We start from the raw sequence: 22,626 nt of genomic DNA, 5'->3' as shown, positions 1-22,626 counted from the left end.
ATCTGGTTACCCTTAAACTTTAGTGAAGACTGAAGGAAAATAGGCACTGAACACCTCAGCTTTCTTGATGTCAGCTGTTATTAGCTCTCCTTCCCTTCCAAGTAGAGGACCTACACTTTTCTTCATTTCTTTCTTATTTGTAATGTTTTAAAGATCCTCTTATTGCCTTCGATGTCCTTTGTTAGGTGTAACTCACTTTGCACCTTAACCTTTCTGATTTTGTACCTACTTGCTTGTGTTATTCTTTGTCCTCTTCCTTTCCATTTTTGTCCATGTTTCCACTTTTTGTAGGATTCCTCTTTGATTTTCAGGTCATTAAAGAATGGTTGATGGAGCCATATTGGCCTCTTACTATTCTTCCTATCCTTTCTTCGCATTGGGTAGTTGGCAGTTGTTGTCTTTAATATTGTCTCCTTGAGGAAGCTGCCAGCTCTCCTGAACTCTTAAATTTTCCCTTAGATTTCCTTTTCCCTTAGATTTTCTTCCCAAGGGACCTTATCTGCCAGTTCTGAATTTGTTTAAGTCTTCTGTTTTGAAGTCCCTTGTCTTTTTATTTTATTGCTCTCTCTCCTTTCTTTCCTTGGACTCATGAAATCATGGAATTTCATGATGACTTTCTCCCGAATTGGCTGCCATCTTCAGATTTGCTACCAGTTCTTCTCTTTTCATCAGAAGCAAGTCTAAAATGGATGTCCCTCTGGCTACTGCTTCCACTTTCTGGAACAAAAAGTTGTCCCCAGTACATTCCAAGAACTTAATTAGAAATTTTGTGTTTTGCCATATTACTTTTCCAAGAAATGTCTGAGTAAAGTGCCCCATTACTACCAGATCTTCTGTTTTGGACACTCTAGAAGTGACTCATCCCCACCTTCTCCAGATTTGTGGTCTATAGTAGACCTCTACCATGGTGTCACTCCTATTTTTTTAACCTCTTTTATCTTTAGCCAGAGACTTTCAACTGGTCTGCATCCCACCTCCTTCTGGACCTTAGAACAATTGTATATATTCTTGATGTATTATGCAATACCTCCCTTTTTACCCTGCCTGTCCTTCCTGAACAGGCTACACCTCTCTGTACCAATATTCCAGGCATGAGACTTATCCCAATGTTAAGTTAATGATGCCAATTAAGTCATAGTTTAGCTTGTGCACAAATGTTTCCAGTTCTTCCTGTTTATTCCCCATACTCCTTGCATTTGTGAATAGACATCTAAAATGTTGAGCAGATTCTCCCACTGATTTTCCTCTTGTCACTTCTATGACCCTGCTGTAATTGTCCATATCCTTCCCCTGCTCTCAAATATCTAATCCTCTGCTAAAGTTACCTTCTTATATCTTATCTGTGGGCTTTTGTCACCTATCCCCTTTGAACCTGTTTTAAAGCCTTCCTTACTAGTTGGAGTCAGTGCATGAAGATGCCATGCCCCTTCTTGGTCAGGTGGACCAAGTTCAGTCAGTGCCTAGCCACCCAGAAGTTAAAATGAGACTATTGTCGATTAGCTGGATGCCCAGCGGGTCAGCATTGAGACAAACTGACTAATAACAGAAAAATGATTTTTAGTCGCAGGAACCCATCTTGGAATATAGATTTGTGTTTTGGGTGTGTGTCTGTATAGTAGGCATGCTGTAATTTTACTTTTTTTCTTTTTTTACAATTGAGTCTGTTTTTTCTTTTGATACATCCTGAGATTCTATTTTTTGTTTGAAAGGCCATGCAAAACCTTTGCAATATCTACCCAAGTGGTGGTGGTTTCTTTTCTAACAGTGAGCTGTGCTCAGTTCATTTTCTTTGAATGAATATATCTTAATTTTCTTGAGTTATAATCTTTTTAGAAAACCCCAAGTTCTGGAATCAGTACCGGAAATCAGCAGTGTGAACTGGCAGAGAGTTACACTCATCCTGGAATTACTGCAGCACAAGAAGAAGGTCAAGCGTCCTCAGGTGCTAGTACCTGTACTTTTTAATCTGCTGGCCAGGTAATGACACTTAATTAAAATTTAGTAAGAACCATCAGTCATTACCTGTTCTCTCCTCACTAACGGGATGTAAAACATTAGAGTGTGAGCTAATACCTAAACATTGTGGCAGCAACGTATCGGTGCGCCCTTTGTTTTAACTCCTTTAGTCAGGAGAGCAGGACACAGGGCTGCTGTCATTATTGTATACTGTATGGTGGGTCTTTGAGTGGTACAACACACACAGCTTGTCAGACATGTGCTTTATTTCTGTATTAAGGGGGTTGGGAGTGCTACGGTTTCCCTAAACCCTGATTTTCTGAATGGTCATGCAGATCTCCACTGATGGTTGTGGTGACAGACTGACCTTGTGGTTCCTAATTCAGGGCTGCTGAAGGATGATTTACAGAAAGTAGTAATATTGCCCTTTTTAAAGCAGCCTAATGAAATTACAGCTATTCCTCTCTTGCCCCATTTCCAGATGTTTACTGGTTTTTACATATACCTCTCCCAATCCCCCAAAGAAGCACTCAAAGCCAGATGTTACCCAAACATCTTGGCAGGTAGAGCCTTGCTGAATTGCCTGTCTGCCTCCTTGGGACCTAGTCTGTAAAAATTAAATCCCTAAATTTCCCTTTATTTTGTAACTTAAAATTTTAACAGATTTGGTGATTAGTTTTCAAACCTTCAGATTTACCTTTTACAGTCAAGGGAAGATGGATATTTCAAAGGAAAGTGGGTGATTCAGTGAGCTTTTCCTTTCAGTGACATTAAGTGTTCAAATGACATTTCAGTGCACAGTGATTATTTTCTGAAGGGCCTGTAATGAAGAAAAAGTACAAATTGTTCGTAGTTTGAAACTTCTGGCAGCTTTTGTAAAAAGAACACTGAGATAAAATAGGAAATTTCTCCGCATACTATGTAAGATTAGTGATGTTTTTATGGAAGTCTCTTTGTTCAAATATTATCTCTGGTTTGAATTTTTAAGATGTGACTAGTCCACTAGTTTATCTGAAATTTATTTTTCATCCTTCCACTTCCTACTCCTGACTACCTCCTGAATCATTTAGATGCCTGGAAACTTCAACAACAGAACAGGAAAATATGGAATATACAAAGCAGCTAATCCTAAGCTGTTTGCTAAACATCTGTCAGAAACTGTCCCCAGGTGGCAGCAGGATCCAGTCAGGTAAAAATTACAGCTTCCAGTTCTGAGCAGGAAAACTTTCCCTAGCTTTTGTACATTAGCTGCCTTTTAGGATTGCAATAATATGTCTGTCTGTTCTTAAGACGAGTGATCTTTTTTTAAAAAACAGTACTAAGCAAGATTTTTTTCCCCCTCTGCAGATATCCTTGATAAAGAGAAATTTAATGTGGAGCTGGTAGTTCAGTGTGTCAGGGTATCAGAAATGCCTCAGACACATCACCACGCGCTGCTACTGCTTGGTACTGCTGCTGGCATGTTCCCTGTAAGTTGTGTGTGAGGTTTATTAACAACTCTTCTCTTTTGTCTCTGGTTTTAAGAGAGGGGAAGATAGAAAGCTAAGATAGAGGGGAAGATGTAGAGGACTTCAGGAGAGAAAACTACTGAAAGAAACGGGACAAAATTAGATGTCCCTTACATTCTTTTGAAGAGATTCCCACTCCCATTTATTTATTTAAAAACAGAAAGATACTTTGCCATGGTGTTGTTAATCACTAATTATCAAGGGTCTTATTATCCCTCCCACAGAAAAACCCTTGGGGAATGGAGAACTTATTACAAAAGGGCAATATGGTTCAGCATGACATTATCCCCCTCAGGTTAAATGGCTCACCCACCCTTCTGTTGTGTTCAGGGCCTTTTGCACTTCCTTTTCTTCTTTCTTCCCTCCACGCTATGCAGTATAGTGGAGCGTCTGGCCCAGATATGACCATGAAAGGTGGTATTAGTGTTTTTTATCTCATGCAACAGTGTAATGATTGTATTTAATAATGTTTTAAGTCTTTGAAACTGCTTCTGAAATAGGAGTTCTCTTCTGTGGGCTGAAATTTGAACATGCAACCATTGTTAAAATAAGTTACGCAAGTGGTGTTAACGTGTATCAGTATATAGAGGCATATATTTGTTGTTCAGTCTACCAGTTGAGAAGTTGAAAAATGAAGTGCTCCTCTCCATGATTAAACTGAAATTTATTCAACAGGTAGTTTTTAATTGCTTTAGGGAAACCCAATATATAACATGAAAGCAATTTTCCATCCTTCTTTAATACCGGGTCAGTGGCTGGTTTTCGTGTTTTAAATAAAGTAAATATTTTGCCTGGAATATTAAACACCTTCCTAAAACATGGCATATTTATTCTGCTTGTTAAGCCTGCATGGGAAACCTGTTCACAGCCTCCTTTCATTGTGCTCTTATAAAACCAATAACGCACAGGCTTTAGCAAGATGGTGCCATCAGCAGTACTCAAAGAATTGTCAGAAGTTATCTTTAGAGCTTTCACAGTGCTAGGCTACATTAAACTGAAAAGTTTCAAATTGAATTGTGTTTAAGTTCATATTGTGGTTGTGAGGTAGCCTAAAGAAGTCAGAAAACTAAAAATTAAAGCAGCTGCTCAGTCATTACCTCACATTGTGTCACCTTTGGTATTGCAGGTATTTGAAAGATAGAGGGGCAATTAGGTGTCCAACTTCCATTGAGAGTCAGTGGGAGTTGTGTACCTAATTGGCATTTGTGTCTTTGAAAATCTACTCATAGGTGATTTTGCATACCACAGTACTGCATTATCTGGATATAAGAGCATGACAGACTTAGTCAGCCTTAACTCTCAATTCCTTTTCTTTACTAATTTACTTAGATTTTTGTTTTGATGTCTAAATATTATATTCCCTTCAGCATAGTTGCTCTCTATAACTTCAAGAGACACCGTCAACTTGAAATCTAGTCAGTTCAAAAAAAAAAAAATTGAATAAAGAATTGTTCTCTAATTTCTTTCAGTTATAGTAAACTTAAGTACTGTTTCTAAAAAAAAAAAAAAAATTATTCCAGATAAAGAAAGGGTCAAAAAGCCTTAAAGTATATTGACAGGTGGGGAGGGAGAATGGAGGAAAAACAAAACCACAAACACATACACACCCCTTACAAAAATTAGTAGCTTTAGTATCTAAAACTGAAAACACTAACCTTTTAGTTTTTTGGGGCTTTGTTTTTCAGGACAAAGTTCTCCATAACATCATGCCCATTTTTACATTCATGGGGGCAAACGTCATGCGTCTAGATGATACTTATAGTTTCCAAATAATTAATAAGACGGTGAAGATGGTTATTCCTGCTCTTATACAGGTGAGATTTGTTTTCTTTCATTAGAAGCAGGAAGAAAGCTCTGAACAGTATTTTGGGTGTGGGTTTTTTGTTTTTTTTTTTGTTTTTTTTTTTAAGGCACTAGTAAATTATTTATAGCATGTTCCTTGAGATTTCTGTTGGGTATAACAGACATGACCAGCCCTAAGGTCCAATAAAAAGTAGTACTGAAAAAGCATCCTCCTTATCCGGGGAGCGGAAATGGATTTTACAGAAGGTGGAATGAAAGTGATGACTTACATAGCTGGTCTGGAGCATGTATTTTGGTGTACAGGTCTCAGTGACATACTTAAAAGCCTAGTAATGATTTGATTAAAACACCATATGTAATCAGATTGTATGACTGAATGTGGCCTGAAATGTTATAACAATATTTTGTAACTTACTTAGCAAAGAAATATTAGGAGTATCAAATCTGGCCTTCGCTGGTTTTGTTGGACTCATTGGAGATCACAGATGTACTATAGTATTTATTTATGGGAATGGGAATGTCATTTCTTTTCTTCTAACTCTCTTTATTTCTGGCCATTTGAGCTAAATGAATATAAACCCAAAACAAACACACACAAAGAGTTAGAAAAAGACTTAATAAAAACACTTTCCCTGAATCTGCTTTCACTTGACAATGTCCCTAACATTCTCCAATAGTCCATGGGTTTTCATGAAAAACGTGGGTGAGATCTGAATTTCTAAAGTAAACACAAATCTCTGGTTGGAAAACCTTTCAGGCCCCCTTCATACATCATAAAGAAACAAAAAAGAGAGAACCCTTGTTTTACTTTCTCTGCGTGTCACTTTTAGAGAAATCAGGCTGTTCTCCAGTACATTTTGAAAAGTAACTTGTAATTACTGACTAATGGAGCCATTATGCAATGTGAAAACAAATCTATGTATGCATATATGTGTATACATAATTATTACATATAGATAGTGGTCTGTTAGTAAGCTGATATTCTCTAGGTCCCACCAAAATTGTTTTTATTAAAGTGTAAAATTTGAGCAAGAATTAAAATGCATGCTGAGGGTGAGATTTTCAAAAGTGCTCATCATTGGTCTCCCTTGAAAATCTCCTGTTGACTTCATGGGCATAAATTTAGATTGTTGCTGAGTAATTTTCAAAATCCCAGTCAACTTGAGAGCAATTTAGTAAAATACTTTCCTAAAACTCAAAAGAAAATTTGACGACTGAAAATTGGTTAGAAAAACATAGTCTTTTGTTAGCCCCACTTTGCACTGGTGCAGCACATCTACATTAATGGGGCTCATACACCGTTATGCCAGCGCAAACTTTTGTAATATCAACAAGCCTTACATTTTTACAGGATGAAGCCTTTAGATGTTTATCTTGTGATCATAATGTTTGGCAATGGTCTTGCTTTATGTGCCTCACAAAAACAATTCCCACCTCTTTATTTGCTTTTATGTGCATAGAAAATCCTCATTAGATTGTGCCCGTGTAGGATAATTTGTTGAACTCCCTAACCTGTTTATAGGCTGAAGATGGTGGCGCTCCAGAGGCTGCACAGAATGTGGAGGAGGTAGTTATTAAAATCATACACGTGTTTGTGGACGCCTTGCCTCATGTGCCTGAGCACAGACGCCTTCCCATCCTGGCTCAGCTGATTGATACGTTGGGAGGGGAACGATTCCTCTGGGTTCTTCTGGTGCTCCTGTTTGAACAGCATGTGACCAAAACCGTGACTGCAGCAACCAATGGAGAAAAGGTCAGAACAATGAGGGGGTGAACTCTTTAACTGTAAAAATGTCCAGACTGAAAATAACAGCATGTTTTCGAGGTGGTGGTGGTGGTGGTGGTGTAGCCTCATCAGTCCCAGGATATTAGAGACAAGGTGGGTGAGATAATATCTTTTATTGGACCGTCTTCTGTTGATGAGAGAGAAGCTTTTTAGTTTACAGTAAGCTCAAAAGTTTCTCTTTCACCAACAGAAATTGGTCCAATAAAAGATATTACCTTACCCACCTTGTGTCTCTAGCAGGTATTCCATTCAGTTGTGAGAAGACTTTTGCCTAGCCTACAAAAAATCCATCTGTGTTGCTGCCAAAACATGAGGATAATGTTTACTATGTGTATTGTAGTAACACTGAGGAACCCCATCATAGCCTGGGACCCATTGTTCTAGGTACCATACAGACATGATATAAAAAGGTAGTCCCTGCCCCCAAATTGCTTACAGTGTAAGTAATTATGTGTTAAAATTTCTTTTTCCTTGGCTGTGTGTCTTACTGAAATGAGATTCTCTGGTGTGGATTTTATTCTTCCACATAGGTGGGACTAAACCATATTATGTTGCAGAAATGTATGTGTTTTTGTAGTGTAGCCAGGATCTTCATGTAAAGTGTTAAAGGGAGACTGTTAGAATAGTTTAAGCTGAAAATTCAGGGGGTGTGTTTTATTTTTTTAAAGGGGGTGGTTACATTTTTTTATAAATGTAGATTTTTCTAGTCATAGTCCCCAACCACGTTGTGACCCCAAACACAACAGCACTTTGCTATTGCAGGTACCCGGGAAGTGAAATAGATCAGTCTAGTTTTTGTCCAGGCTGAGTGACCTACTGAAAGTATTCAAACAACATTAATGGGGAAAAGTTAGGTAGATTACAACTTTCAGTTTTAACTATCACATTCAATGTTAATAGCACAGCTGTTGTAATATTTCATAACCTATTGGGCCAAATTCAGCTCTGCCTAGGTTGCTGTGCATGTGGTACTCCAGTCTTGGCTCAGCTGGGCCCATATTATTTGCTTTGTTTGTTTTAAAGGTCAGGTTTTTGAGGAGGTTTTTTTCTCTTGTGCAAAAATCAGCAAATACAATAAGTTTCCTACTGACTACTTTTCTAATGCATTTAGAGGTTAATTCTAATATTCAGTACATGGTACCTGTCAAAAATTGGAAAAGGTTCAGTCTGTGCTGTAAAAATCATTGTCATCATCTTATTTTTGCTCTTGTTTAGCTGACATTTTTGTGGGGTTCTATTCTCATGTGTCAGTTCTGGCCATCTTTGTGGGATGGAAAAATCAAAATAATCTTTGGCTCTAGAAATCTAGTAGTTTTCTGTTGGGCTTAAAAAAGACAGATGACAACAAAAAATACCCTACCAAACTGACTAATGCAGTAGCAAAAGAGATTTTTCTCTACCTCAGATAATTTTTTCAGGTGCACACTAACTGGGTTAGAGGATTTTTATTAGAATATTGTGGAGCGTTTCACTATTGATCAGCTGGATCTGAAATAGTGACGTTAGTGGTAAGCCATAGTCATTACCACAGTACGGCTTTTCGATAGCCTTCAGTATGTGGAATGAGCTGTTGGTCTCTGCCCATTCACAGGGAACATGAGTCCAACACATCTTGCTGCTGTTATCATTAATAACAGTTCCAGCAACATTCCCTAGGACCGTACATTCATACACATTCAACAACAAAAGTTTTTTCTCTTATTTTTAGTTCTTGAAATAAATATTTTCTCTGTTTAATCCCTAAACAGGATGCTGTTTTGGAAACAGACGTTGAATTTTGGATTACTGTTTGTTGTGAGTTTAGTGTTCATCATCAATTCCAGAGCTTGATGAAAATAATCCAGTACTTAACAAAACTGCCAGAGAACAAAGAAGGTAACCACAAAACGGACTTGCTCTGCAGATGCTTGTGAATCTTAATGTTACTTCTGTTGTTCAAGGTTTTGGGCTGCAGGATTACCTTAATTGCATCTCTCTCCTTCTCATTCCGTTAGAACTACAGTTAAGAAGTGTATACCTTTTTTGTGCCAAAAAATTTCATTTCAGAATACTTTGAATTAGCATTCAGGGCCAAATAGTACTTTTCCTTCATAGAATACAGTAAGATTCTCCAAAGTAGTTTAGCTTAAAATAAAAAGGGACCAACCATAATAATTAGTGTACAGAACATATCATGTGTAATATAGCATATGCTTGTTTTATAAGGCTGTTCTTTAAAGCAAAAAATAAAAAAATTTAAAAAAAATATAGGGACTTAACTCAATTTTTATGCATTTTTTTAAATGCAGGTTTCTGGTGGAGGCACCCATTGAACAGTGTGTCTTGATACTTTTAAAAAAAAAAACCAAACCATTATTTAAGTGTAAGGAGTTTTCCCTTCCTTGTTGATATTTACATGACTCTTTCCAGCAAAGGGAGACTGGACAGGCCTGATGGCAACATTTCCAAATATACTCAGTCTAGAATTTTGTGACCCAACCCCTTCCCCCCCGCCCTCCCTCCCCTTTGGTGCCATCCTATTCGTGGCCCATTTCCCATATAGCTTTTTCAGAAGAGACAAAAGAAAATATATATACAATTTACAGTACAGAAAGAATCGGACAAAATCTCAACATTTGTATTAGAAGTTAATGAAATGGAGACGTTCCCCTCTCCTGTATTTTAGTGTCTTGCTTCTGACTTTATATAGGGATGATTCTGGGACTTTTGCAAAATGAATAGGGCTAGCACAAAGCTGACTGGAGTTCAGAACAGTGTTTCCACTATTCTGCTTGAGCCCTTGGTTTGCCTATTGTATAATATCACTGATGATGATGAAAAAATTAACACAGTGGGGAGAGAAAACTGATGACTTTCAGATGGCATTTTGTAGGAGAATATATTGAAAAATATAGAAGACTCTTTTGAGCATGATCCTTCCATTCTTGCACAAGCAAAACTCCTGTTGAAGTCAATAGGGATTTTGCCATTGTGAGGACTGTAGGGTTGGACCCTATATCTTAGTTACCCAAGTTTACCTCAACTACTGAACAATGCAGCACTTATATGCCCTTTAACTGTTACAATATTTTATTTCAGTTTTAGTAATTGGTAGTCAAAAGCTTCTTTTCTAGTCATGGTTGCAAAAATAATTTTTTGTGGGGGATGTTTTATCAGATGATCCTGGACCAAAAAAATTAAGAACACACAAGATGAAAACACAAGATGAAGAAGTGCAGCTTTTTAATGTGGAGTCTCACTCAGGCAAACAACTGCGACATTTTAAATTTTTATCTGTCTCTTTCATGGCACAGCTTTTGGCTTCTCAAAGTTTTGTGAAAAAGGTAATGCAGATTTTTTTTGTCAAGTGGTTTGGTTTTCTTTTCATTCTGAACACATCTGTTCTTTTAGCTTTCTGAAGTATATTTGGCTGACTGCCTTTTACACAGTTCTGAAGTCTTTTTGCAATTTATCAGTAAAAGTTTTGGGGGGTTTCTTTTGGTGATATGTTGTTTTCTTTGTTTGTGTTCGTTTTTTTTTTTTCCCCTTTTCCCCCCTCCAGTTCTCTTACAAAGAGACTTAGCCTGCGTGATTGATCATTAGGTAAAAGACAGAGTAAATCCTGGCTACAGTGAAGTCAATGGCAAATAGTGTGATATCAATCAGTTATTGAGACTATCTGGATTCACCAGATTCCAGCATTATAATTCCAAGGTGCCTTTTATTTTGTGATTTCGAATTACATATTATAAGGTATCTTTTGAGTTATAGTGCTGGAATTTGGTGAATCCATGTAGTCTTGGAATCGGGTAAAACTCTAACTCAGAGATAAAAAATTATACTATTAAATCTTAAAGAACCAAAAAGGTTTTGGTTTTTTTAAAAAATATCAGTTATGGGGAACTGGGTGGCTCAACAGAGAAGTGATGAGAGATGAAATTTTTCACATGTAGGTCAATGATTCAAATCTAGCCCTAGTTTGTAGCATTTTTCTATCCATCTGACTGCAGTTTGGTGGCTTACATGAAGTGAGTCAGTGTTCTGTCTCTTTCTCGTGGATAAGTATCTGATCACGAATCCACCATTGCAATTGGTATTAGTAGGCTGGGCACTGGTAGTCTCAGCAGAGAGGCTGGAGCTTGAAAGGACATAGAAACTCAACTCATCTTTTTAGAGGTGATCCCTTCATCTCTGGTTTGAAACATATTGATAGAATAGTATTAGGCAAGCTTTCACTGCAGGTGCCAATCCTGTGCTTGCCCAGAGGACTTCAGTTACCTGAAGTGTGGTAATCCAGTGTCATTCATCAGCAGTGTTACAACAATCTTTAGTTGAGTTTCTTGGGTTTCATCCTGTCATTAGTTTTGGGGGGTTTTTTATGGCTAAATTACAGCTATAGAAAAATTGTAATTAAATGTTAACATATCCTTCATGGAAGCAGCTCCAATGTGTTACTGTAATACAGTCCTAACAACTGTTTGGTTTTTTGTTTTTGTTGTTAATCAGATAGTCGAATGTGATGGAGCTGAAGAGCTACAGGAGTTGGAGCAGAGGTACATGTGCGCGTGCACACAAAAAAAAAAACCCTACAAACTTATGTCTCTGTAGTGAAACACCAAACTGTGTTTATTACAAGCAGGTTGTTTTTCAGTTGATTTAGCTGTTGTCTGATTTTTGGGGTTTTTTTTGTTCTTGACAAGTGAAGTGCTTTTTTAAAAATTAATTCTGTCCACTTTGCGTGACTTCATGTATTTACTTTAATGTTTACATGAGCACGTAGCTGCCATGATAAGAGGGTCTCTAAAAATCTGAAATTCTTCTAGCCACAACACTTGTTGCTCCTTCACTCCCAGGAAAAATCCCTTATCGATGTAAGCCCGTTTGTCAGAATGAGAGTATACAGTCATCACAGATGTAATTTAAAAGAGCTGACTTAGTAGATGTTTCAGTGCAGCAAAATTTAGGTTTTGGGGGGAAGGTGTAACTTGCGTGGGATGACAGTAAGTAAAGAAGGGATGTGTGGCACAAGTGAAGTGCTGCACCTCTTAGACCTGTTTATGGGCTTTCATACATTTCCCAAGGTGTTTGGGTGACTTCTTATCCTTTGGAAAGGATGATGAATGGTTAGAGGGCTAGATGGACTCTTCTTAATATGTGCCCCCAGCCTGAACTATTTCCTAACAGGTTTTTGTATTTTAATATCTAGATCTAATGTAAATAGTTTTCTGTACGGGGTATTTTATTAACCCTCATTATTGTCTGTGAAATTTCTTGCCCTCCAGGAATAAAATCACTTTGTAAATGTTACTCATGAAAAGATGTTTCTCCATTTAGATTATTAGAAGAAGTTCTTTGCTACATAAATGTTGTGGCACACTCAGTGGAAGAAAATGCAGACAAACCAACAGCAAAGTTTTGGAGGGCTCTGCTCAATAAGTCTTATGATATGCTAGATAAAGTAAGTTTTCATTACTCCATTTGTTGGCTTTGTTTTTCCTTCTCCCTTTTTTTTTAACATGATTATAACATTTGTTACATTTTAATTTTTGTGAGAGAAGGTGGGTGAGGTAATATCTTTGTTGGACCAACTTCTGTTGGTGAGATAGACAAGCTTTCAAGCTTACACAGAGCTGGTCTTCAGGTCTGTGTAAGCTTGAAAGCTTGTCTCTCTCACCAACAGAAGTTGGCCCAATAAAAGATAATACCTCATCCATCTTGTCTTGCAAATATCCTGGGACCATCATGGTTACAACAGCACTGCATATAACATTTTATTTTTGCAACGTTTGTATAAGGTTTTTTTGTTGGTGGTTTTATGTTACATAATTCATTAGTAAGCTTTACCAACCAATTTGGGACCTGATGCATTGTTACTTTAATTTTCTAGTGCCAGCAGTATTATTAGGCAGAGCAAACAAAGTGAAGTAAACCCAGTGATGGTTATTTTTCTGTTAAGCGTCCTGGTGGTTGGAAAGAGCCATCTAGATATTGTCAGAAAGAAAATAGCCTTCTGGTGTTTTTTCTAGTTACAACTTTTAACGTGGACTTTTAGTTAGCTAATATTTCTGTAGAAGAATTTACATGAAGTGACAAGCCTTGCTGTGTTTTTCAAGTCATTTTTTTTTTTAAATCAGAAGTACAGATGCTATGCTGGCTTGGTGCCCTAGCAGCAATAGTGGAGCTATGGATCAGAGTTCTCATCAGTTCTCAGGGTGACTGGTGCTGAATTTTCTTCCATTAGAGACTTAGTTGTCCCGCCACTCTGAGCCAATGTGCATGGAGCAATGTCAGAAGGATTATTTTGGTGGCGAGTAATATCTAGCCAACTGCGGCCTGGAGTGGAAGAAAATTGCGTAGGAATCCTGAGGGTTAAATGAGGCAGAGCAAGTAGTAAGTAGTTTATTTCCAAATTGGTGGCTAGCAGTTACGGTATGAGAATTAAACATTGTAGCAGGAACTTACTTTCTCCTTTTGCTTTCCCAAACAAAGCGCTATCAGGACATGCTTTCCCTTCTTTTCTGATCCCCTCTTTGTTCTCAGGAAGTGCACACTTCTTTACTTTTTGGGGGGCTTGGATGGTGCAGTACAGGAAAGAACATTTCTCTTGCTGTTTTTTTTTTTTTTTTACAGGTCAATGCCTTATTGCCGACACAGACATTTATCCCTGTCATTAGGGGACTGATGACCAACCAGCTGCCTTCTGTGAGACGTAAAGCAATGGATCTCTTGAACAATAAATTGCAGCAGCGCACACGTTGGCAGAAGGTCCAAGTAAGGCAAAGGGTTAAGCCCTTTCTTTTTGTTTAAACTGTTTGCACCTTTCCACTAATGTAGAAATGAGGTGTCGTGTAAGGGCAGGTGTAGAACTTTCAGATGGAAATGTGAGTTCCACATTAGCAGCGTATCTTTTGAATACCAAAATGTGGTCCGCCCACCCACATGAACTTGCAGGATCGGGACCTAGCTATGTTTTTAATTTCATATTTGTGTGTTCTTTTGTTCTCTTAGGTTCGGCAGCTCTTAGAACTAATTCCAGAGCTAATCACTATGGTACAGCGTAAAATAAATGAAGAGGAGGAGGAGCAAGCCATCAACAGGCAGACTGCTTTGTTCAGCCTCAAATTACTGTGCAAATGTTTTGGCACAGACCATCCAGAGCCTTTTGTGCCTGTTCTGAAAGCCACCATTGACCTGATTTCTTCAGAGAGGAAGGAAGAAAGGAATGTGATGGGAAGTGCTTTGCTATGTATAGCTGAGGTCACCTATACACTGAAAGCACTAGCCGTACCTCAGCTTCCAAGGTATCATCCATTTTCATAAAAGGATTCACTGCCGCAGGAACTACATCAGATGAAACGTATTACTAAAGACTGGCTTAAAGGCTTGTTAAACTAATTGGCAGTCTGTATGTGCACAGTGTGCTTTGTAGAAATGGATAAAGGCCCAAGAGTCCTCCTGAGTACTTTTATAGTGAGAGAACTCTGAAGCAAATGATGCACTAATTGTGTAAGAATTGGAGATCATTTAATAATCACAGAAGTTCTTGCAGAATCTGTCAAATGGCTATATTACCACTGTAAGCCTGACTGTATTTAAAACATAGAAACCTTGTTCAGCACAGTTGGAAAATAGCTCTGATACAACTCTGTTTAGTCCTGCCTGTTCATATGGAACTCAGGCATTTAATAAACAGCTTCTTAAAAACGCCTTAGCCTTAATAAGAATGATCACTTTCATAATGTAGTAGGGCCTTAAATCTAATATTCTTCACAGCTTTTTGAGAAATAGAATAGAGAAGCGAATCCCAAAAGGCCGGGTTTTCAAAAATAGATTCTGCAATTGTGCATGTAGAAATTTTAGACATGAAAGTTGTGCCTGTAGTTTTGTAGGCTGGATTGAGGCCTATTTGGAAATTTACCTCCAAATTTGCAGCTGACAATGGATTTACTTTTCTGTGTGTTTTTACTTGATTATTTGCAGGCTGATGCCAGCGTTGCTGAAGACACTAAAACACAAAAAGGAGCTGGTCTCTAATGAGATTTACTTGCTCAGCGCGGTGACTGCGCTGCTGAAAGTTGTGGCAACACTAGCACACTTCCTTAGCCCCTGCCTGGTGGATACTTTGCTGCAGGTGAGCCATCACTGTCTTTATTGGGTCAGGGGACAAGAATGAGGAAGCTCAAATTATGGAGGTCATGCAGGATTTTGCAGTGAATTAAAATGAGAATTTGGCCATCTGGGTGGTTGGGGGAAATCTCCCGACTGCTTCTACTCAGCCTCCGTGAGTAAATGGAATGATGTAGCTGGTGTTCTCCTCCTGCAACCTTGCAGAGACTTAGCTTGCTACTGTAGGAGGCGGGGTGTGAATTTTGAGGGTTTTTCTCCTGTACCAGTAAGTTGATCAAATGTGTCTATATTAATAAAAACTCCAGCTTTTATAAATAGAGTGGATGTAATGATCCTCTGCGTATTCCACTGATGAATCCCCTTTTTCAGTTTTCATGTATTGCAGGAGACAAAGTCTTATATACAAAGTTCATAAATTGTAGTGTTTAAAGTAGTAACAGACAGTAGTGCTTTTTATTTCCAAAATGCTTTGCAAGTGCTAATTAAACTGAGTATAAACTTTTTAAATTAAGCAGGTGATTTCTTTGTTGGTTCCTAGACTGCAATATTTTTCTGGAGGAGATGATTATGAAATCAGCTCTTGAAAGATTTGTTTTACTGGTTTTGTTGTTCTTGGATTTTCTGATAGGTCGTTCGCTTGGAAAGGATTGCAGTGGAAATGGGTCCTTCGTCCCAGCTTAATCTCCGTTTAACATCACTGAAAACTATGTTAGCTACACAGCTTGGTCCCAGAGTTCTGTTGCCAGCGATTACCAAGTGTTACGATGAACTTGCAAATGCTTGGAAGGTTATGATTTTTTTCATTCATTCGTAAAGTGAATGGAAATGTAATTATAGTTTAAATATGCATTTTTATATTAAACCAGAAAAGTTAGAACAGGGAAGGATCCATCAGGCTCTAGAGTATTCACATGCTAGATGGCAAGTATGGAAGACAGTTCCGTTCATTAAAGCTTTCATTTATTTGCTCGGGACATACATTAGGAATTGCAGCTTTCCTCTGGGCCTTGCTACTGTCTCATGCTTGGGCGTTTAAAATTTGCTGCCAAGATGGGGAGGGAAAGAAAACTCTTTAAAGGGACACTGCCTATTTAAGTCAAATTGTAAACAAACACATCTTCACCTTTTATTGATAGTGCCTTAGGTTACCAGAAGTCAAAGAATCTTATAAAATCCAAGTTATTTACAACCTGTCAACCTTTTTTATTTCTCTTAGCTTGGGCAATGAAAATCAGTTTTAAATCAATTTTATTTTGTTTGGTCAGATTCACCTTTTGGGTTCTTAATGGTGCAAATTTTGGGTTTCTAACATTGTGAATGGGGATGTTTATTTGTTTAAAGACCATGATTTTACCTGTATTCTTTTCAAAAATAAATTGTGGAAGGAATTCAGTTGATCTGATGATCTATGGATGTGACTTCTTTTTAACTATGGGGTAACAGCTTTTTTTTTTTTTTTTTTTTTAAATCTTTTACAGAACTGCCTGGGTCCCCTTATGGACATTCTTAAAGAGCACATTGCAGTTATGGAGAGAAACCAGCTCATCTCCCATCAGTCTGAGCTCACAGCATTTTTCATGAAAGCCCTGGACTTCAGAACAGAGCACTCACAGGTGGAGTATTGGCAATTCTTAAAGAGCAAGAATGGATGTGGTTTTCTACTAGATGTTAATTTTAGAAGTTCTTTATAAGAATGTGTCAGGTTGTTTCCTGCTAAATGCATTTTCTGCACTTTTGAGAATTGTGTATTCAGCTAGGAGAGAAGTGAGAGAGTGCTCCTTGTGAATAGAAAATTTTAGTTACACAAGTATCTTGGACCTAAACATAGTAGAGATAAAGTTAGACTTTGTAAAAGGATGCTCATCAGGCTCTGAGTCTTACTGTATGGATTTTGAATTATACCTTTCACTTGTTCTAGGATGATCTGGAGGAAGTTGGTAGAACAGAGACTCATATTATTAGCTGTTTAATTAGCATGGTCATGAAGCTTTCGGAGGTTTCTTTCAGACCCCTCTTCTTCAAGGTAGGAATTTTAATATAGTCCTTTGGTATTAGCACAACTGTATTTACAACTGCGTTAATGTAGAACAAACTTCTCTCTCTCTCATCAGTTATATGATTGGTCCAAATCAGAAGTCACCTCAAAGGACAGACTGTTGACATTCTACCGGTTAGCTGATTGCATTGCAGACAAGCTCAAGGGTCTTTTCAATCTGTTTGCTGGTAATTTAGTGAAGCCTTTTGCTGATACCCTGAACCAGATTAACATCTCCAAAACTGGTAGGTCTCCAGTTACTATAGTTATCAAAGAAGGAACAGTTGAAATATAGTATCACTGTAAGCTTGCTGTCTCTGCATGCCTCCCACCCTTGTCTCCTAACACGTTTTCTTCCCGCTTTCTTTTGCATCTTGCAGCAAGGTGGCTTACTCATTTGGGGGATGCAAAAGGATGTCTTCAGTTGGGGGGTGTGGGCCAGAAGTCCAAAGAAAGGAATATTCTTCAACTAGGGGAAGTCATTCCACTCATGACATTTCTCTTGGAGTCAGCCAAAGTTGCAGTTTGTGAGATCAGTGAAGCCTGTTTCAAGACCCTGCTCTCTTACGTTTCACTCATTGCCTCCCCTGACATGGCCATATAGAACACACCAGCCAGGCTTGGGCTCCACAACTTAGTTGATGAAATATCTGCTGCTGTTTTGTTTCATTTTCCTCTCCCCATTCAAAACTCAGGCAACCAGCAAATGCATTGGTGACAGGATGTTTCCATACCTAGGCAGCCTGTACATCAGTAGCACTGATTGTCAGGCTCTTCAGTTAATCCCTAGCACCTTTTCCCACAAGCTATGTGCTCCCCTTCTTCCCCAGCTGTATGCCACATCTAGCAGCAACAATATTAGTCTAAGCAATAATATTCCAAACTACAGTGAGCTAAAAGGCCGTATTGCACATTGCATTTCATGTGGACTAGATTTAATCATGGGATATCCAGGCCATAGGCCATTTACTACTTACTCATTTCTTAAAAAGAGTGTTGGTAACATCGACTGCTAAATAATCTCTCCTTTCATTATAGCCCGTTCCATGAACAGCTAACAATATTTCTAATTCCTGGTGTTTGCAGAGCAAGTGGCTTCTTCATGGTTTTTCCTTTCCTTTTTTTCCCCACGTGCAGATGAAGCTTTCTTTGACTCTGAGAACAGTACTGAAAAGAGCTGCTTATTGCTGCAGTTCATCCTTGACTGTTTGCACAAAATCTTCCTCTTTGATACCCAGCGTTTTGTAAGCAAAGAGAGAGCAGAAACCTTGATGGTGCCCCTAGTTGACCAGGTACTGACACATACATTGAAAGGAGACTATTGCTGGATTATCCAAGTATTGTAATCCCATTTCGTTTAACAGGTTTATTGCTGACTATTAAATATTCAGATTATATTCCTTGTAATTTGTCATGGATTTGGCCTTCTTTGGATTAATCTCTCCCTGTTCCCGTTTTATTTTCAGTAATCGTATTATTATTATTTTAGTATTTGTCTTCAAAGCACTTCAACGCGTTACCTAAATAACCCTGCACCTCAGTTTTCTCCTACTACAAAATAGAGAAATTAATACTTACTACCTCACTGGGGTATTGGAAGGATTAAGTGACTTGCCCAAAGCTCAGGAGTTTCCAGCTCCTTCTCCTTTGCTCGGACCTTTTAAACTGCCCCATCACACAATTAGATATTCTGCAGTGCCAGCCAACACCACTCCCAAGTTGGATGGGTCATTGCTGCATGAAGAAGCTTTTTCTGTCTCCTCCCCCAACTCCTGCAGGCCAAGTGCACTCCCTCTGCGGGCTCTCAGACAGCATTTATCAGTCAAAGATATGGCACCCCAAAGAATTTAAACCTGAATTTTTCATGCACCAGTAAACAATGGTACCATTAAATCTTAAGCCCAGAAGAGGGAGTTCATAGCTGAAAGATTTTAGGGGAATCAACATTTTAAAATGTAACTTCTTAGATTTTTCATCTTACTGGTGTTTGGTGGATTTTATCTTACTGGTGTTTATCTTCCTTAATACTCTGGCCTTTGGAATCTCCCTCCATTAGGCTTTGAACTCGTGTGTTGCGAAATGTTAACCTGATGTTGCGGGTTAGAGGGCAGCAGGATGTTTTTAAGCCTCAGTTAAACAGTTGGGCCTTTCTGTTTGACTTGCTTTGTGATCATTTTACTCCTGCAGCTAGAAAACATGCTTGGAGGAGAAGAGAACTTCCAGGAAAGAGTGACCATGCACCTGATTCCATGTATAGCTCAGTTTTCAATTGCAATGGCAGATGATTCTCTATGGAAACCACTAAACTACCAGATTCTGCTGAAGACAAGGCACACCTCACCTAAGGTATGAAGCTGGATTATCTCCGAGTTGAATATGAGTGTGTTTAAACTGCTGTGCATAGAAAGCAGATTGTGGGTTGGCTGGGTCATTGCTTGACATGAAATTTGCTCTTTATGGGATAACACACTGGTATTATTAATACAGATGGTCCTTTACTATAGTGTGAATGGAATAGCTTCAGAATGGATGCCAGAAGATAATTATGGGCAATTGTTCATCAGCCCCCAAGGACTGACCTATGTTTTAGCAGGGTTTCACTGTGTCTTTCTTTTGTTCATGTTCCACATTTATAGTATATCTAAGTGTGGCAGAATTCAATGTTTATATTTGATCATTTTAAGATATCCATGTTCATTTTTAAGCATTTTTTTCAATTTTTATCTATTTACGTTTTCATGGGGGGGGGCGGTCAAGCAATTTATTTAATGACAGTAGATGTTGAGATTCAGAAAGTTAAAACCTTATAACCATTAAAACACAAATTGTCAACACCACATGTCAAAGTATACAAACCAAACTCTTAAGTTCTCAAGCAGCATTTTTCCTTCTTTGCATTTTGATTATCAAAGGAAAAAAATCTTCATGGGTTTGTTTGTGTATGGTGACATCTACATTTATAGATAAAAATCTAATCCTCCCATGCCCAAGTATATTAGGCCCTTAGGATGGTTAATGAGGAATGACAGGTTGTGATGTCTTCAGTAAATTGATAACACCCAGCTCTATTTCTGCAAGGCTTGCTGATGGAGCAGAACAGATGACTTACTGTCTTGTGAGTGGGATTGTGATGAGGGCGAACTGGCTAAGACTCGGCTAATTTTGATAGGTTGTGGGGAGCAACCTGAAGAATTAGTAAGCGTTAATCACAACTTCAAAAGCAAATATAGCCTATCTTTTTGAGCCTGGTGTATAATCTATGGGTCTCATTGGACCCCAGACTAGTTAGGAGCCCAGCTTTCAGCTTTTAGTACAAAGAGAGACCTTTTATTTTGTATATGAACCTGCTACACTTATTTGTCCTTTTGTTATGAAGAGACTAGCCTTCAATAATGCATTCAATTTGGGCTACACCTTGAGACCAGCTGGAGCCTAGAACTGACATAGAATGCAGCAGTCATTTTATTAAGAGGGCTAGTATTTCAAGAGCACAAACACCAGAGCTCTGTAAGCTTTGCTGGAGGGTTATAGGCTCCCTGGTGGGATTCAAGCTGTTTGTCTTGATGATTAAGGTATGTCTACACAGACCACGGAAGTGAGCCTCCCACCCTGCGTGGACACTCAGGCCAGCGGGGATCACATTAGCGCTCTAAAAATAGTTCTATAGACAGTACTTAAGTTGCAGCTTGGGACTACACTTGACGTCCTAAATGGTTTGGGCTCTTCCTCTTAAAAGACTGGTCTCACTCCTCCAATGATATTGTCACCATTGCAGTCGGCAAAAGTGCTGGAGCTCCACTGATGTAATGTAGAGGGAGGTGGTGGCAGTGTTCTACATGGGGGTCCTTTCACTTTGCCGTTCTGTTGGTCAGAATCATTAACCGTCTGGGTGTGCTTCAGGACCCATTGGAGGTGGAAATGTTTTGAAGACTTTATGAAAGGAGTCCAGTCTATCAGCTAACTTTGAAAATTTCCTCCTCCTAACAAACCCATCCCTCCTTAATGTCTCTAATCACTTCAACCAGGCTTAATTCTTGACTAATTTTCTGTCCTTTTCCCCTGCAAGATGTGACTGGCTCTAAATTTTTATGTATATGGGAGACTGAACTACCTTAGCCTCTCCTGTAGAGTGCAGGCTCTCTGGCTCCAAGTAGTTTAGCAAACTTCAGTTCCCAGAATTCACTTTATTACCCCTCTCCCCAAATAAAGGCCCTGGGAGGAGAATGGAAAGGGAACTAAATTGATCTAAGACATGGAGTATTAAAAGGTATGTTTGAGAATATGCTGTATTGCTTGTTTCCCTATACAGTGTCTTAAGTTTGGTTTTTTTTTTTATTGTAGGTCCGATTTGCTGCTCTGCTTACTTTGGTAGAACTTGCAGGGAAACTAAAGGAGAACTACATGGTGCTGTTGCCAGAATCCATCCCTTTCTTAGCTGAGCTAATGGAAGGTAATGTCCTACAATGCTTCAGTTGACAACCAGGATATTTGGGTTGTCCATTTTGAAATACTTGTAAAATACAAAACAAACTTTAACAAAGACAGTGATCGATCACTGACAAATATTAAAAATCCACTGTCCTGAGTGTTAGATAACTTCTTTTTTTAAAAGAATAATCAGTGACTATGACATTGGCTTAGTACACCAATTAGTATACTGGGACTTGATACCTGAGGTGTTAATGGGACTTTTAATTTTAGTTAACAAGTGGATGCATTGTTTTAGGAGCCATAGACTAACTGATGGGAATTCACCTTTGTGCACTGGGCCTGTGCACCACTTAAGTCCCAAACAGTCAGACTGTGGCACTGCTTTTAGGACAGGTTTTTATGAAGCGTTAGTACATTTACCACACTCTTGTGAGTGGAAAAACCACTTTATTTCAGAAATATTTTTGTTGCATTACCTTTTCAGCTGCAGTAATGCTCAACTAGTAAATGCTTCCCAAACACCATAAGTGCATCCCGAACACCCTGCCCAAAGGAGCATACAGTGTGAAAAGACACACCCATGAAACGGGGTGTGGGGAGATCTTACAACATAAGAAAAGTGGTGAGGGTGGAGATAGGGCATATAGGTTAGTTACATCTTTGTTAATGTTTGCTTTTTAGATGAATGTGAAGAAGTAGAACACCAGTGCCAGAAGACAATTCAGCAACTGGAAGTTATTTTAGGAGAACCACTCCACAGCTACTTCTAAGAAACACCATTGCCTCTTTGTCGTAAAGTCTCAGTCATGAGATGTGAATGTCTGTCTCACATAAAAGAACTAATGATATTGCCACAAAGTTACTATGTCACTCCAATTAAGAGTAACACCTCTTTTTGTAGCAGACTGCGAAGATCTTGCCTATATGCTGTTCAGGGTCATGACAGTTTCCACGGTTATTAATAAATTGAAAATTATACAGAAGTCAAAAAGCCATCCTGT

The 22,626-nt window shown here is 38.5% G+C and overlaps 1 protein-coding gene across 2 annotated transcripts in view; it reads left to right on the top strand.

The window, feature by feature from the left end:
• The window catches only part of HEATR1 (HEAT repeat containing 1), a 53,204-nt gene extending 30,578 nt beyond the window's left edge, over window positions 1–22,626 (top strand). For both annotated transcript variants that reach the window (XM_074948891.1, XM_074948892.1), the window contains exons 26-45: window positions 1,834–1,977; window positions 3,027–3,145; window positions 3,304–3,425; window positions 5,150–5,278; window positions 6,790–7,020; window positions 8,802–8,928; window positions 10,210–10,376; window positions 11,539–11,585; window positions 12,367–12,490; window positions 13,663–13,803; window positions 14,041–14,333; window positions 15,013–15,163; window positions 15,788–15,946; window positions 16,638–16,772; window positions 17,078–17,182; window positions 17,271–17,439; window positions 18,332–18,486; window positions 19,382–19,540; window positions 21,536–21,644; window positions 22,307–22,626. In XM_074948891.1, coding sequence (XP_074804992.1) covers window positions 1,834–1,977; window positions 3,027–3,145; window positions 3,304–3,425; window positions 5,150–5,278; window positions 6,790–7,020; window positions 8,802–8,928; window positions 10,210–10,376; window positions 11,539–11,585; window positions 12,367–12,490; window positions 13,663–13,803; window positions 14,041–14,333; window positions 15,013–15,163; window positions 15,788–15,946; window positions 16,638–16,772; window positions 17,078–17,182; window positions 17,271–17,439; window positions 18,332–18,486; window positions 19,382–19,540; window positions 21,536–21,644; window positions 22,307–22,395 — 2,875 coding nt within the window. In that variant the 3' untranslated portion in view covers window positions 22,396–22,626. The remainder of the gene's footprint in view (window positions 1–1,833; window positions 1,978–3,026; window positions 3,146–3,303; window positions 3,426–5,149; window positions 5,279–6,789; window positions 7,021–8,801; window positions 8,929–10,209; window positions 10,377–11,538; window positions 11,586–12,366; window positions 12,491–13,662; window positions 13,804–14,040; window positions 14,334–15,012; window positions 15,164–15,787; window positions 15,947–16,637; window positions 16,773–17,077; window positions 17,183–17,270; window positions 17,440–18,331; window positions 18,487–19,381; window positions 19,541–21,535; window positions 21,645–22,306) is intronic.

Source organism: Natator depressus, chromosome 3 (assembly GCF_965152275.1).
Source record: "Natator depressus isolate rNatDep1 chromosome 3, rNatDep2.hap1, whole genome shotgun sequence".
Taxonomy (NCBI): domain Eukaryota; kingdom Metazoa; phylum Chordata; order Testudines; family Cheloniidae; genus Natator; species Natator depressus.
The sequence above is the reverse complement of the archived record's forward strand: the minus strand, read 5'-3'. Positions and strand labels throughout refer to the sequence as shown.